Source organism: Erythrolamprus reginae, chromosome 2, assembly GCF_031021105.1.
Source record: "Erythrolamprus reginae isolate rEryReg1 chromosome 2, rEryReg1.hap1, whole genome shotgun sequence".
NCBI lineage: Eukaryota > Metazoa > Chordata > Lepidosauria > Squamata > Dipsadidae > Erythrolamprus > Erythrolamprus reginae.
In genome coordinates, this window is record NC_091951.1 from 334,989,350 (window position 1) to 335,005,989 (window position 16,640).

The 16,640-nt window shown below is 45.2% G+C and overlaps 1 protein-coding gene across 5 annotated transcripts in view; it reads left to right on the forward strand.

Moving 5' to 3' along the window:
* Positions 1-16,640, forward strand: part of PDZD2 (PDZ domain containing 2) — a 458,739-nt gene that overhangs the window by 422,379 nt on the left and 19,720 nt on the right. For all 5 annotated transcript variants that reach the window (XM_070743494.1, XM_070743493.1, XM_070743496.1 and 2 more), the window contains 3 exons: positions 2,971-3,115; positions 4,966-8,404; positions 10,142-10,259. In XM_070743494.1, the coding sequence (XP_070599595.1) occupies positions 2,971-3,115; positions 4,966-8,404; positions 10,142-10,259 (3,702 nt within the window). The remainder of the gene's footprint in view (positions 1-2,970; positions 3,116-4,965; positions 8,405-10,141; positions 10,260-16,640) is intronic.

Consider the following 16,640-nt stretch of genomic DNA (forward strand, 5'->3'; position numbering starts at 1 on the left):
CACATGCACGCATGCCATTATTGATTGATTGATTGATTGATTTGTTTGTTTGTTTACTTACTTATTTACTTACTTATTTTATTTACCTATTTACCTATTTACCTATTTACTTACTTACTTACTTACTTACTTACTTACTTACTTACTTACTTACTTACTTACTTACTTACTTACTTACTTACTTACTTACTTACTTACTTACTCTCCGAGTTTGCGGAGAGGGGCGGCATATAAATCCAATAAATCTAATCTAATCTTATTAGATTTGTATGCCGCCCCTCTCCGAAGACTCGGGGCGGCTAACAACAATGAAAAGACAGTGAAAACAAATCTAATATTAAAAATAATCTAAAAACCCCCAATTTAAAGAACCACTCATACATACAAGCATACCATGTATAAATTCTATAAGCCTAGGGGGAAGTGAAATTTCAATTCCCCCATGCCTGACAACAGAGGTGGGTTTTAAGGAGCTTGCGAAAGGCAAGGAGGGTGGGGGCAACTCTGATATCTGGGGGGAGCTGGTTCCAGAGGGTCGGGGCTGCCACAGAGAAGGCTCTTCTCCTGGGTCCCACCAAACAACATTGCTTAGTCGATGGGACCCGGAGAAGGCCAACTCTGTGGCCATTGCCAATGATGATGATGATGATGATGATGATTATGATGATTAATTAGATTTTTATGCCGCCCTTCTCTGAAGAAGGGTGGCATACAATTGTTATGATGTGCACGCAGCACACCAGTATAGGCAGGTAAGAGGAACCTGCCCCTGAAATTGACATGTTAAACTCAGGAGAAATGTGGATTTTGTGAGCCTTGCTTCATGTCTCTTGTTATAACCCTTGTCAAATAGGCAACTGATGAATTGATTATACTCCTCAGTAAGACCCCAGTATTTACAGTCCCTACTTGATAAAATCACACATTCGGACTGTAATAAACAATTATCTCACTTTCTTCAGAGTACAAATATATATGTAGTTTCTAGAACTGTTAAGTTTATAGTCAGGGCTGTCCAGATGAGAACACGTTTTATAGAACATATTGGGGTGGCATGCAAAGGAGATGAACTCACTTAAGAATATTTTATACTAGTACAGTGATACCTTGTCTTACAAACTTAATTGGTTCTGGGACGAGGTTCTTAAGGTGAAAAGTTTGTAAGACGAAACAATGTTTCCCATAGGAATCAATGGAAAAGCGATTAATGCGTGCAAGCCCAAAATTCACCCCTTTTGCCAGCCGAAGTGCCCATTTTTGCACTGCTGGGATTCCCCTGAGGCTCTTCTCCATGGGAATCCCCACTTCTGGACTTCCGTGTTTTTATGATGCTGCAGGGGAATCTCAGCAGGGGAATCTCAGCATTGCAAAAATGAATGCTTCGCTGGCAACTGAAGTCCAGAGGTGGGGTTTCCCAGGGAAGGGAGCATCAGTGAAATCGCAGCATCACAAAAACACTGAAGTCCTCGAAACCCCACCTCCGGACCTCTGTGTTTTTGCGATGCTGCGATTTCACTGAGGCTCCCCTCGCTGGCAAACCCCACTCTGGACTTCCGTTGCCAGAAAAGCGTCCGTTTTTGCGCTGCTGGGATTCCCCTGCAGCATCACAAAAACATGGACGTCCGGAGGTGGGGTTTCCCGTGGAGAGGAGCCTCAGGGGAATCCCAGCAGCACAAAAACGGGTGCTTCGCTGGCAACGGAAGTCCGGAGGCGGGGCATCCCAGTGGTGGCGGTGGGTTTGTAAGGTGAAAATAGTTTGTAAGAAGAGGCAAAAAAATCTTAAACCCCCGGTTTGTATCTCGAAAAGTTTGTATGAAGAGGGGTTTGTAAGATGAGGTATCACTGTATTTTACATTTGTTTTAATGCAAACCTTTGCAGGAGTTATTATTTTCATGTTTTACTATTTAATTTTAGCTCATCATACCACATTTTAACTCATTTTATTTAAATTATCTTCATTTTGTCTAATTTTATTGTATTTTAACCAGTTTACACTACTGTAGAGCTTTTATGATAAATCGCCGTTTTTGATGACTGATGCGGTCACTATTTCTACTTTGATATGGTCGATTGACTAATCAAATAAAATTGAATTGATATAACCCTTGCCAAATAGGCATTTGATGAATTGATTTAGGCCTGCTTCCTCCTCCTACCCTCTTAAAATTCTCAGGGCAAGGAGGTCACACTGTTGTGAAAGGAGCCACATTGTTCATTAGTAATTATTGCTCACTTGACGAAAACTCCTTTAGAAACAGAAGATATTACCTTTACAATGGAATGCAGCTTGTTGACAGGAAATAACAACCATACTGCCATTCGGGGATTTTCAGATTATTTCAAAATGAGCATCTTTTGGAAACCAAGTTAATTTGTTAAGTCAAAATATTTCTTATTAGTGACAGCATAGATCAGGGTGTCATACTTGATTTCATTGAGGGCCGCATCAGGGTTGTGTTTGATCTCGTGTGTGTGTGTGGAAAATTTGCGTGGCCAACGTGGGCATGCCTGTTTTTTTTCCTTTGAAGACATTTTGCTTCTCAGCGAAGAAGCTTCTTCAGCTCTAGCTTAGATGGTGGGGAAGCTTCTTCAGTCAGAACTGAAGAAGCTTCTCTGTTGAGAAGCGAAATATCCTCAAAGAAAAAAAAATCCAGAAAGTCCACATACCTCTTGAAAAAGCTCCTTTGGGACAACCATGACCTGGATGATTGAAAATCTCCACAGATTGGAGGGGTGATTACCTCAACTTGATTGAGATTACCTCAGTCTTAGACTTTTACCTCAGGAGTTGGTGGTTCCTCTGGTTCAGAGGATAAGAAAAAGCTCTCTCTGCTTTTGCCAGAAGGACCCCAAATATAGAATCCGGTCCCCTTTCCTGGTCTAGCAATTGAGCTTCACCTTCATGTTATTCCGCACCCTAAAATTGGGAGATTATGACAGTACTGTGTTAATAAATGCACTCTCCACAGGCATCCATGGGAAGGTTGGCTCCAAGAGACGAGATCCTTTCTATCAATGCTATCCCCATCTATGGATTCTCTTACGAAGAAGCTTGCCGATATGTAAGCAGTCTTCCCACATCCATTACCCTGGACATCCAGAAAGCCGTTTTGCGTAAGATTTTGTCTTCTTTCCCTCCCCTGTTCTGTGATCAATGTGCAGATGTATGTGGGTATCCCTGAACTAATTTTATATCTATATCTATATTATTATTATTATTATTATTATTATTATTATTATTATTATTATTATTATTTATTAGATTTGTATGCCGCCCCTCTCCATAGACTTGGGGCGGCTAACAACAACAACAAAGACAATGTAAGAACAAATCTAATAATTTAAAAAACACTAAAACCCCCATTATTATTATATTTCTATCTATATCTCTAAATTTATTTATTTATTTATTTATTTATTTAATCAATTAAATAAGTTGAGGAGGGCAGCATAGAAATCTAATTAATAATTTATTAATTATTAGTTATTAATTCAATTTCTATGCCGCCCTTCTCAACTGACTCAGAGCAGCTTACAACAGAATAAATACAAATACAAAACGTGTGAGAAATCTAATATTAAAATACTAAAAATTCTAAAACCCCATTTTTTCCTAAAAAACACCATCAGCCATTCATAACATCGGCTGGAGTTAGTTCCTAACATTTCATGGCCCCCATGACTGCCATCAAAGATAGGTCTTCAGGGCCTTGTGAAAGGCCAGGAGGGTAAGGGTGGTATGAATCTCTGGAGGGAGTTGGTTCCAAAGGGCCGGAGCTGCCACAGAGAAGGCTCTTCCCCTAGGCCCCACCAGACAACATTGCCTGGCTGACGGGACCTGGAGAAGGCCGACCCTGTGGGACTTAAACGGTCACCAGGATACATGAGGCAGAAGACGGTCCCTTAGATAATCTGGTCCTAAGCAAGATCTTGTCTGTCTGTCTGTCTGTCTGTCTGTCTGTCTGCCTGTCTGCCTGCCTGCCTGCCTGCCTGCCTGCCTGCCTGCCTGCCTGCCTTTCTTTCTTTCTTTCTTTCTTTCTTTCTTTCTTTCTTTCTTTCTTTGTTTCTTTCCTTCCTTCTATCTCTATATCTATATCTATGTCTGTCTTTCTTTCTCTATCTCTATCTTTATCTCTATCTCTCTATCTATCTCTCTAGCTCTATGTCTGTCTGTCTGGCCTGCCTGTCCTTCTGCTTTCTCTATCTTTATCTGTCTGTCTGTCTGTCTGTCTGTCTGTCTGTCTGTCTGTCTGTCTGTCTGTCTGTCTGTCTGTCTGTCTATCTATCTATCTATCTATCTATCTATCTATCTATCCTTTTTGAGACAAGTCTGGACAGGAACCAAAGCATTCCATATTTTACTGTCATTCATGCTGTTGTGACCAAGATCTGGCTCACTTTAAAGCAACCAAATGACTTGAGGATACCTCTTAAGTTTATTAGACAGCCCCAGCATAAATTGTATCCACCCAGCAATGCGAAGTTTGGGACAGCTCAGTTTGTAGCCTCCATAACCAAAAGGCATTTTTGGAAGGAAGTAGCACTTCCTTTCGTAAAATTTAGATGCAAGCAAAATGTATGCTCAACTGCTAGCATAATTAAATTAAATTCTTAAATTCTGGAAATTGGGGGGGGGGGGAATGGGATGCCAGGACGGGGTTTTGGGAAGCCAAAAATGGCTGCATTCGGTGTATTAGACCCACCAACATTTCCACCCTCTTTTAGGGGAGGAAGTTACATCTTATACTTAGAAAAATACAGTAACTAGCATACTGAATGGTGATAAGTAGATCGTTAATAAAACTTAATTTTCCAACATCTTAATCATCGCGGAATCCAGATGGACCTCTAAAATTAAAAGCTGGTGTAAAGGTTTAATAATTGTGTAATTAAGAGGATGTAGTTATTTCATTGATTCTTTATGCAGTCTTTTAACAAATTTACAAATCTCTTTGTGTCTTCAGAGGCAGACGAGGCAATTCGGAAAGAATTGAGCCATGTTGTTAGGATCAAAGAAGAAAACAGCTTTGCCTATGAGAAAGAATCTTTGGAATCTCTTCTGGGTTGTATGGAAGAAAGGACCGGATTGGTGTCTGATGCTAACACTAAGGTCACGCCAGCAGATCCTTCAGAAATTCAAGACACTTCTGTGGTGCTATTAGAAGAGATGGATGACTTCTGCGGCAAAAGGAATTCCCCAGAAGAAAAAGATGGTGACTGTTTATTAATCAAGGACAGACATACCAAGGAAAATAGTTTTGGGATGGCCGAAGAAGCTCGTCCGAATCCTGTATCAAATATAGTTAAAAATGATCTTGTAGAAAGAGTGGCAAATTCAGTTAATAATACACAAGAGACCTTGGGGTTTTCTGTCCTGGATTCCATTAACGCAAGGAGAATCTTAACTGTAAACCAAAGCTGTCTCAGTACCTATTCAAGGAATTTTAGCAGCCTCGGTGATGACCAGTCGCCTGAAATGGAAACTAAGACCAACACTGTTCCAAAATCTATGTATGCGTCTGCAGAAGACTCCAGTTCGGACACAGAATCCTTAGCTGAGAATCCTGGAGACAATTCATCACTTGTACTATCTGTTAGTGATAATCCCTTGGCAACCCCTAAACTAGTTGAATCAGATGAGGAGCAAATAGAAATTTGCAACCTGAATTATGACCAACATTGTATTCAGAAACAGTCTCCCATAAAATCTTCTCACCATCCACCAATTTACCATTCTTTGAGCAACTGTTTGCAGGCAGAAAGCAAAACAGAAATAGATTCGCTGGAAACGTCTAGTGGAAAATTTACATTAGAAAAATCGCACTTGTCGAAAAACTCCAGTGCAGAAAATACGGTGCCATCAACAACTTTTCAATCTTCTCCAGATGTTTCTTCACAAGCAGTAGACGGTTTGGCTCAAGACAGGCCAGTCTGCTCTTCTATTGGGAATGGTTGTTCAAGGGGTGAAGGAGAAAATGGCCCGCAGAAGCAAGAAAATCTAATGCAAATATATAAACATTCTGCCCCAGAAATACATTCCTGTCCGACAGAAAATATCAATAGCTGGGACGGCAACATGGTAGACCAAGTTGAAGTGGAGAAAACCCAACAGTTGCAAGTAGAAAACAATTCAGTGATGGATTGTGGAAGCAATGTAATTGGTAGCCCTTCTGCTGTGATGGGGAAAGGAACCAGCGATTCATCCCAGTTAAGAAGAACAGAAAGCTATACAATGAAGAGTGCAATACAAAAAATAGTAAACAGTCCTAAATATCCCCTTTCGTCCAAACCAAAACATTTGGCCAGGGTCTCTTCGGCTCACAATTTATTAGGAAAAAACGAAAAAGCCAACGCGGTTATCTCGAAACCCTCAAATACCAAAACTCTGAATTCCGGTCCATGCAAGAGTTTTGGTATTACATATAGCCCCTCTTCTTCTCCTAAATTACACCATGAAACTAAAGGTACTCCGCCGAAGAGTATGGTGGAAACCCTTTCAAATAATCAGCAAAACAAAGCAGGGCCTAAAGGGAAGGCTCTCAATCTTAAAAACAAGTCCCGGACTCATTCGGATACTTTTGGTGCTGCTGCTGCCAAAGCTGAGGGCGCTGATCAAAAAAAGATAACCCTCCCTGCCCAAGGTTCACCCAGGCTGCTTTCAAAGAAAGGTTCCTCGCTCCACAACTTAGCCACCCACCTGGAACCACCCAGCAGGAGCCTCTCTATGGGTTCTAAGATATTTCAGCAGCAGGAGGAAGTTCAGTCCTCGTTGTTGGAGCCTCCGGCATCCACTTTGCCCCTGTTGAATGGGGAGAGCAGTGTTATGAAAAACAAAGATAAATCCATCATCAAACCCAAATTCGGCAGGGCTGGAATATCAGGATCCCCTAAAATAGAAAAAGAAGCACAGGTCAACAAGTGGGAAGTTACCAGCAGCGAGAAAAAGGGGAGGGCTAGCAGCACAGAACCAAGGGACAGCCCGTCTAAGTCAAATACGCCTACTGAGGCCCTACTCAAGTCTTGTTGTCTGACCGAGAGGACCGAAAACAAGGGGATGAGTTTGAATCATGATGGATTGGAAATGAAGCCGTTGAAGTCTGACAGTGCAGGGCTTTTTAAGAAAGAGTCATCTTGCCTTATTTATCCCGCTGCTCGGCAAGACCAACCCAACCAGGAAATCCAGCGCACTTTCATTGAGGTTAAGTTATCTTCCTCATCCGTCATTCCTGACTTGCCCCTCGAGAAGAAAGAAGATGACAATAGGGCCAATCCACTCAGAAGCAAAGCGCTGGATTGTCCGCAGAGCGCTTCGCACAAGGAAGATGCCCCCAGAGCACTAAAACCTGTGACAAGGACCTCTTCGGTACCAGCGCAATTATCCAACCATTTAAGGGAAAGCAGCAACGACAGGGATCAACCAGCCCATCGTGTCCACGATATCTTAGGCAATGTTTCGAATTCAAACCCTTCCGATTCAGAGTTGGCTATGTTGAACGTTGTCCACCTCAGTCTCAACAATCAGGATGCTAAAGCCCCACCCGCCGGCCTCCCCAAATCCAACAGTGACAATGGCAGTCCCGTTGCACAAAAGCTGAGAAAGGCCCGAAGGAACTATTACTACTACGAACTCAACTGGCCACACGATCCCGTCTCTTCGTTTTCTGTCAAGCAGCGAATCAAATCGTTTGAAAACCTGGCTCATTTTGACAGGCCTACGGTCAAAGCCATCGACCTCCATTCCACCGCCCTGAACTCTAAACTGCCCGTCGGCCAAAGATTGTCCAGTGGCGTTTCTGCAGCTTCAGCTACCAGCGTGAATGACGCGGTCCAGGCCCTGCGACGGAGTCTGAGTTCCTACTGTGGAGGTGAAGCCCCGACGTCTCCAAGGGTCACCAGATCTTCAACCAGCTCGACATTAACAAATGTGCAACACAATTCGCCCAAGAGCAGCCAAGACGATGGTCTCTTGGGGAAGAGTGAAAGGCACACTTTTGAGGAACCAGGTGGTTTACCACCGTCTACCACCAATGTCCGACGAAGCAGAGTCTCGGGCGGGCACATTAGACACATGCCCTTGTCTCGTTCCAAACTCCGGGAGCTGAGAGCTCTGAGCATGCCAGATCTTGATAAGCTCTGCAGTGAGGACTTCTCGATAGAGTCTCAACCTTCATCCATCCAAACCGAGTTGCATCTTCCCTCTGCTGTGAGATCCCTCGCTGAAAACGCTTCCAAAATGAATGAACGCTCAGGATTACCCAGTCCTGGGATGACAAGCAGGCAACATTCAAAAGAAACCAGTCCTTGGAATAGTGGTTCCGGGACTCCTGGATCAACGTCCGATGAGGAAGGGTTACAGTACGATGGCAGTGATAAAGTGAACTCAGGGAAGAGCTGGTCTATCAGGTTAGTTTTAACGTTTTCTTAATATTAGCTCTGTAGTAGGAGGAAGGCAAATGTGTAAAACCTGAAAGCAAATACAGTGGTGCCTCTACTTAAGAACGCCTCTACTTAAGAACTTTTCTAGATAAGAACTGGGTGTTCAAGATTTTTTTGTTTCTACTTAAGAACCCAAGCACGGAAAAAATTCCCAGGAAATTTGAGAGCAGTACGAAGGCCCGGACAGTTTCCTGCCATTCCCCCTTTAACCCCGGCCATCTAGGCTGCCAGAGGAGCCTTTTGGTGGCGCTTAATGAGGCTTTGGCAGTCCAGAGCGAACGAAGCATTTTCCTTTCTCTAGGCGCTTGGACAGGGAATAAAACTCTGCCAGCGCCCAGAGAAAAGAAATGCTCCCTTCGCTCTGGGCAGCCGAGGAGTCCCCACAGCGAAGGAAAGGCGCCATCTACAAAGCAAGCGAGCGAGAGGAGAGGGGAGCCCTTCAGCATGGGAAGGAAGATGCAGAAGATAGCAGCGACTCTCCTTCTCCTCTTCTTCCTCCTCCTCCTCCCACCCAAATTCTGCGCTTTTATTTCTTTCCTAATGGGTTTGCCCACATTATTTGCTTTTACATTGATTCCTATGGGAAAAATTGCTTCTACTTAAGAACATTTCTACTTAAGAACCTGGTCACGGAACGAATTAAGTTCTTAAGTAGAGGTACCACTGTATTTCATGGGTGGAGGAAAGAATCCAAACAATTTTGCCCTGGTTTGTGTACTTTGCTTTAAACTGCACAAATTCTGGACCCAACCTATTTGAGTTTCTCACCAAGAAAAACGGGCTATTGCAATAGTCGGCAAGTTGTATGTTTTCTTTTCATGTGTATAGTTTCATTCGTAATGTCAAAGCTCAGTGAAAGCCAAGGACTTGATCAAAGCATTGAATGCTCGCCCCCAGCTGCCTAAGATCTGAGTCAATACACTGTCAGCTCCTGATATTTTAATAAGAGTGTTCCAGGGTTGGGTTCTAACTTACCTTGCTACGGGTTCGCATCTTCCCACACCGCAAAGGCACGCCGCGGGGGTACATGTGCGCTTTGTGCAAATGCGCAGAGCCAAAAAATCCCAAAGGAAAAAAAGCTGAGAACAAAATGTCGGAAAGTCGGCTTTTGCGCATGCTCAGAAGAACAATTTTGTAAAAAAATTATAGAATTTTTAAACATTCATTTTTTTAAAAAAATCAATTTTTTAAAAAATCAAAAATTCTTAAATTTTTTTAAAAAATCAAAAATTCTTAAATTTTTTAAAAAAATCAAAAATCATTTTATTTAAAAAAAAATTCAAAAAAAGATGACAGTGCCCACGAACCGGCACTGGCTGAACCAGATTCATGATGTCATTGTAACATCACCAGCAGGTCGCTACCAGTTCGGGCGAACCCATCCGAACTGGGAAGAACCCACCCCTGGAGAGCTTGGCTATTTCAGAGCTCTAAGAACTACAGACTTACTTAAAGAAACTGTAAATAAAGGTTCATTGAAGCCATATTCTCCACCCAGTACCCAATTATAGTTTGTTTTTCACTCTTGCAGAATGAGTTGCCATAGTCCCTCCTGAACTGACATCCAGTTCAGGCAGCTGGCAGTCAGCAGAAGTAGCCTGCAGTACCGCACTCTAACCACTGCGCCACCATGTCTCTATTATCTGCTATACCAGGCAACGTCTTTCTTCAGTCTCATCTCATTTTGCATATTTTGTATTTTAGCCTGGATGAACTATTGATTTCCTCTCTGGATCAACAGAAATTGCAATTGGTTTTGTCTTCGGTGACAACAAAAAGTGATGTTTCTTCTTTGCTTCAGGAAATCAAAGCACAGGCAGAGGTAAGCATAGATACACAACTACTGACAAGTATGGTATGTATGGTATGTGTATGCTGCATGGTTTTTAAATGATGGGGTTTTAAGATGTTTTTTAATATTAGATTTGTTTACATTGTCACACTGTTGTTATTATTGTTGTGAGCCGCCCCGAGTCTTCGGAGAGGGGCGGCATACAAATTTAATCAATTGAATTGAATTGAATTGAATTGAAGAGGATATATCTATGGATACTGGGCGGCTTACAATAATAGCAATAAATCAATACAATGTAAATATAGGTTACAACAATGAGCATAATAAAAAACAATTTAAAAATGCATTTATAACCCTAAAAGCTATACATACTCTCAATCAAGTCTTAACGGCTTTCTGGAAGATCGGTAGGGAGGAGATAACACAGATCTCCAGAGGCAGTTGGTTCCAAAGCATTGGAGCTGCCACAGAGAAGGCCCTTCATTGCGGCCCCACCATCTGGCATTGTTTGGCGGACGGGACCTAGAGAAGGCCGACTCTGTGGACCCTTATCAGTTGCTATGAGGTGGAAGGCAGTCCTGTAAAGTTCTCGAATTGCTCGTCTGCTAAGCATGAAATGGAGGGGCGTTTGCCCAGGTTTGCCTGGTGCACCAGTTGCGGCCCTATTTGAACCGGGAGTCACTGCTCACAGTCACTCATGCCCTCATCACCTCGAGGCTTGACTACTGTCGAGCAGCTGCATTCTGCACGACCTGAAGTGTTCGGAAACTTCAGATCGTGCAGAATGCAGCTGCGAGAGCAATCATGGGCTTCCCTAGGTACGCCCATGTTACACCAACACTCCACAGTCTGCATTGGTTGCCAATCAGTTTCCGGTCACAATTCAAAGTGTTGGTTTTGACCTATAAAGCCCTTCTGCCGCACAAATCCCAGCGACCATTGACACAAAACTAAAATAAAACACAGGTCTGTGTTTTCAGTAGATATATTTATCTGTGTTTTATAACTGGGGGAAAAAAATTCCGAAGGGTTGCTATGCTTGGGAAGCTATGTTTGTAAATATATATATATACCAACAAAAACACGGATATCTCCCGGAGGCTTTGCGGTCCTTTTTCTACAATCCCATTATTGCATTTCAATCCCCTTGTGAGCTGTGAAGGTGAAATGAAAACAGTTTTGAAACTAGTAGCAATGATCTTGTTTAAATGTTGCTATGAGGAGTGAATTGGGAGAAGCTGAATTTGGAACTGTTTATACAGAAAAGGAGAAGGTTTAAGGAAGAAGCCACAGCCTTACTGTGTGGTAAGAAAGGTGGGATGGCTCTGGGAAGGCTTGAAGCAACGCTCTCTACATGGAACTACCTCTGAAAAGTGTTCATAAACTTCAGATCGTGCAGAACGCGGCCGCGAGAGCCATCGTGGGGCTTCCTAGATTCACCCACGTTTCTGCAACACTCCGTGGCCTGCATTGGCTGCCGATCAGTTTCCGGTCACAATTCAAAGTGTTGGTTATGACCTTTAAAGCCCTGCATGGCATTGGACCAGAGTACCTCCGGAACTGCCTGCTACCGCATGAATCCCAGCGACTGATAAGGTCCCACAGACTTGGCTTTCTCCGGGTCCCGTCGACCAAACAATGTCGTTTGGCGGGCCCCAGGGGAAGAGCCTTCTCTGTGGCAGCCCCGGCCCTCTGGAATCAACTCCCCCCGGAGATTAGAACTGCCCCCACACTCCTTGTCTTTCGTAAATTACTCAAGACCAATCTATACCGCCAGGCATGGGGGAGCTGAGACACCTTTCCCCCAGGTTTTTTTATATTTATGTTTGGGTATGTATATGTTGTTTGCTTTTTAAATATGATAGGGTTTTATGTGCTTTTTAATACAGTGGTACCTCATGATACGAACCCCTCGCCATACGAACAACCCGAGATACGAACCTGGGGTTCGGATATTTTTTGCCTCTTCTTACGAACGTTTTCCGTCTTACGAGCCCGCTCCTGCCGCCCGGCTGTCGCTTTTTGAAACAGCCGCGGGGCTTCCCTGCGTCCTCCTGAACCCGAACGCCAAACCCGAACTTCTGGGTTCGTGGTTCGGGAGGCCGCCGAGAAGCCCCCCGGCTGTTTCAAAAGACGACAGCTGGGTGGCGGGGCTTCTCGGCGGCCTCCCGAACGCTGAACCCAGAAGTTCGGCAAAAGTTCGGGTTCGGGAGGCCGCTGAGAAGCTCTGCTGCCCGGCTGTCGTCTTTTGAAACAGCCGGGGGGCTTCCCAGCATCCTCCTGAACCCGAACGCCAAACCCAAACTTCCGGGTTCAGCATTCGGGAGGCCGGCAAGAAGCGCCCCGGCTGTTCCAAAAGGTGACAGCCGGGCGGCGGGGCTTCTTGGCGGCTACCCGAACCCGAACTTCCGGGTTCGGCATTGGGAGAACGCTGAGAAGCGCCCGGCTGTTTCAATTGAAACAGCTGGGCGGCAGCGTTTTTTTGTGGGTTTTTTTTTGTTGCCCGCATTAATTCATTTTTCATAGTTTCCTATGGGAAACAATGTTTCGCCTTACGAACTTTTCGCCTTACGAACCTCCCCCGGGAACCAATTAGGTTCATAAGAGGAGGTATTACTGTATTAGATTTGTTTTCGCTGGAATATTGTTTTTATTATTGTTGTGAGCTGCCCTGAGTCTTCGGAGGGGGCAGCATACAAATCTAATAAATTGAATTGAATTGAAGGTATGGAGTGAAGGAGAGAAGGTGAAGTGGTTCAGGAAGGTTGCAGAGCTGCAGTTATCCTAAGTGGGAGAGTGGGAACTTCACTGGGGTTTTCAACAAATCAGAATAAAGTCAGAAGTCAATTGATTCAGATCCAGGGGTGGGTTCCACTTGCCTTCCCTACCGGTTCGCATCACGTCGGATGTGAAGTCTTTTGCTCGCGTGCACACCTACATCACATTGCAGAAATTACCCTCTGCGCATGCGCAGAAGCTTCTGTGCCTGCACAGTGGGTTCTTTGCAAGCAGGCTGGGCTTTGTAAAGCATCAGAAGGTTATGAGCTGAAATAGGGAGGAAGGGTTCTGAAACAAGGAAGGTAGGGAAAAGGGGTAAATCCTAGAGCTCTTTTACCTCCCACTCCCCCACTGTTTGAGTCGTCACTTGGGCTCTGAGATCACTAACAAGGGGAAATTAATATTGGTATTAACACTCATTGAAGAGGAAGAGATTATAACACAATTAAGCAGGTACACAATGGGGAATACCCATGGAATATTTTAGCACAGTCTGTTTGCTTATTGTGCTGGAACTGGGAACCAGTTAACACTTAGGCCAGGGGTGGTGGGGAACTGTGGCCCTTTTATAACTTTTGCCGAATGTCCGAGTTCGGCATTCGGGAGACCGCCGAGAAGCGCCCCGGCTGCTTCTGAAGGTGACGTCCTTCCTGCTGGCTGAAACGGGGACTCCAGGAAGGACGTCTCAGTGACATCAAAGCTTCGCCCCGGAATCTCCTCGTGGGATTCCCCACCTCCTTTTGGCACGTCCCAATCTGCCGACAGCTCCCTGGCTGTCCTGAGAAGCGCCGCCGCCCAGCTGTCACCTTCAGAAACAGCCGGGGCGCTTCTCGGCGGTCTCCCGAATGCCGAACTCGGAAGTTCGGCAAAGGTTCGGCATTCAGGAGATCGGCGGGAAGCGCCCCGGCTGTTCCGGAAGGTGACAGCTGGGCAGCGGCGCTTCCTGACGCTCTCCCGAACCCGAACTTTTGCAAAATATCGGGTTCGGTATACCGAACCGCGCAAAGTTCGGTACGAACCCGAACTTTGCGGGTTCGGTTCGCCCAACATTACTCTTCAGTGCAAAATATCTTCTGTCTCAGTCTTTTATATACTGGAACTTTACATTACCTGTATTCAGCTTACTTACAAGTAAATACTCAACCAATCCAGGTTGCAACTAGTACATACTAAACCAATCCAGGTTTCTTCGTATCACTACTACTACTCTGCTCAATATTTAACTCACGCTCGAACTGCTCCAGCTAGCCAACTAACAACCACCACTAGCAACAGCAAACAACAGCAGACAGAAAGAATGGTGAAGTAGATTTGCATCTTATAATGCTCTGGCCCAATCAGGATGCAGTTCACACCCTATGACTCAGCATCAGCATGCTTACATGCTACTTTTACCTTATATGGTAATACAATGAAATATCGCGTAGTGTTCGGAAACTTCAGATCGTGCAGAATGCAGCTGCGAGAGCAATCATGGGCTTTCCTAAGTATGCCCATGTTACTCCAACACTCCACAGTCTGCATTGGTTGCCGATCAGTTTCCGGTCACAATTCAAAGTGTTGGTTTTGACCTATAAAGCCCTTCATGGCACCGGACCAGAATATCTCCGGGACTGCCTTCCGCCACACGAATCCCAGCGGCCAGTTAGGTCCCACAGAGTTGGTCTTCTCCGGGTCCCATCAACTAAACAATGTTGTCTGGCGGGACCCAGGGGAAGAGCCTTCTCTGTGGTGGCTCCGACCCTCTGGAACCAACTCCCCCCAGAGATTAGGACTGCCCCCACCCTCCTTGCCTTTCGTAAACTCCTTAAAACCCACCTCTGTCGTCAGGCTTGGGGGAATTGAGACATCCCCCCCTTGCCTATGTAGTTTTGTGCATGATATGACTGTATGTATGTATTTTATCTATTGGGTTTTTTTCTTTTTAGACTTTTTAATGTTAAATTGTTGTTTTAGATTTTAATTATTAGATTTGTTACCATGTATTGTTTTTATCACTGTTGTGAGCCGCCCCGAATCTGCGGAGAGGGGCGGCATACAAATCTAATGAATAATAATAATAATACAGTGTTCCCTCGATTTTCGCGGGTTCGAACTTCGCGAATAGCCTATACCACATTTTAAAAAAAATATATTAATTAAAAATACTTCGCGTTTTTTTTCTATACCACGGTTTTTCCCACCCGATGACGTCATACATCATCACCAAACTAATAATTTTTGCAAATAAATAACAAAAAAAATAATTATTGTTAATAAATAATTATGTTTATAAATATCAGGATCACTAAGTGTGTTATTCAATGGTGAGTACCAGTAATAATGGTGAGTAACTTGTTGTTAAGGGAATGAGAAATGGTAATTTAGGGGCTTAAAGTGTTAAGGGATGGCTTGTAATACTGTCCATAGTCAAAAATGGTGTACAGTGATCCCCCGTTTATTGCGTCCCCAACCATTGCGAACAGGGTACTTCGCTATTTTTCAACCCGGAAGTCAAAAATACCATCTACGCATGCGTGCCGGGCACGCATGCGTAGATGGCAGCGGCTTCCCTGGGTCTTCCCCCTCTTGCTGGCGTCAGCGAGGAGTTTCCCCACCGCCCACGCAAACTCCTCGCTGCCGCCCGCCCTTCGCCCGCCCACGCCGTTCATTCTCGCCGCTTTTGAGCTAAATCCGGGAGCGAATTCGCTCCCGGATTTAGCTCAAAACCGCCGATAGCAAGCGGCAAGGAACAGCTTGTCTCGGCGCTTTCGAGCTGTCAGCTCGAAAGCGCCGAGACAAGCCGTTCCTTGCCGCTTGGTATCGGCGGTTTTGAGCTGAAAACCGGCGGTTTTGAGCTCAAAACCGCCGATAGCAAGCGGCAAGGAACGGCTTGTCTCGGCGCTTTCGAGCTGACAGCTCGAAAGCGCCGAGACAAGGCGTTCCTTGCCGCTTGGTATCGGCGGTTTTGAGCTCAAAACCGCCGGTTTTCAGCTCAAAACCGCCGATAGCAAGCGGCAAGGAACGCCTTGTCTCGGCGCTTTCGAGCTGTCAGCTCGAAAGCGCCGAGACAAGCCGTTCCTTGCCGCTTGGTATCGGCAGTTTTGAGCTCAAAACCGCCGGTTTTCAGCTCAAAACCGCCGGTTTTCAGCTCAAAACCGCCGATACCAAGCGGCAAGGAACGGCTTGTCTCGGCGCTTTCGAGCTGACAGCTCGAAAGCGCCGAGACAAGGCGTTCCTTGCCGCTTGCTATCGGCGGTTTTGAGCTGAAAACCGGCGGTTTTGAGCTCAAAACCGCCGATACCAAGCGGCAAGGAACGCCTTGTCTCGGCGCTTTCGAGCTGACAGCTCGAAAGCGCCGAGACAAGGCGTTCCTTGCCGCTTGCTATCGGCGGTTTTGAGCTGAGTCTGGAAGCGAATTCGCTTCCGGACTCAGCTCAAAACCGGCGATACCAAGCGCCCCCCGGACCCCCAACCCGGGTTTGGGGGGCTGCTAGGAAGCCCTCCATGCCGGCGGCAAACAGCCGCCCCGCCCCCAATCTTCGGCTCCTCGCTAGCGCTGTGGGAGTAAAAACACCGTCTGCACATGCGCAGACGGTGTTTTTACTTCCGCATCGCTACTTCGCGAAAACCCGCTCGTTGCGGGGGCTC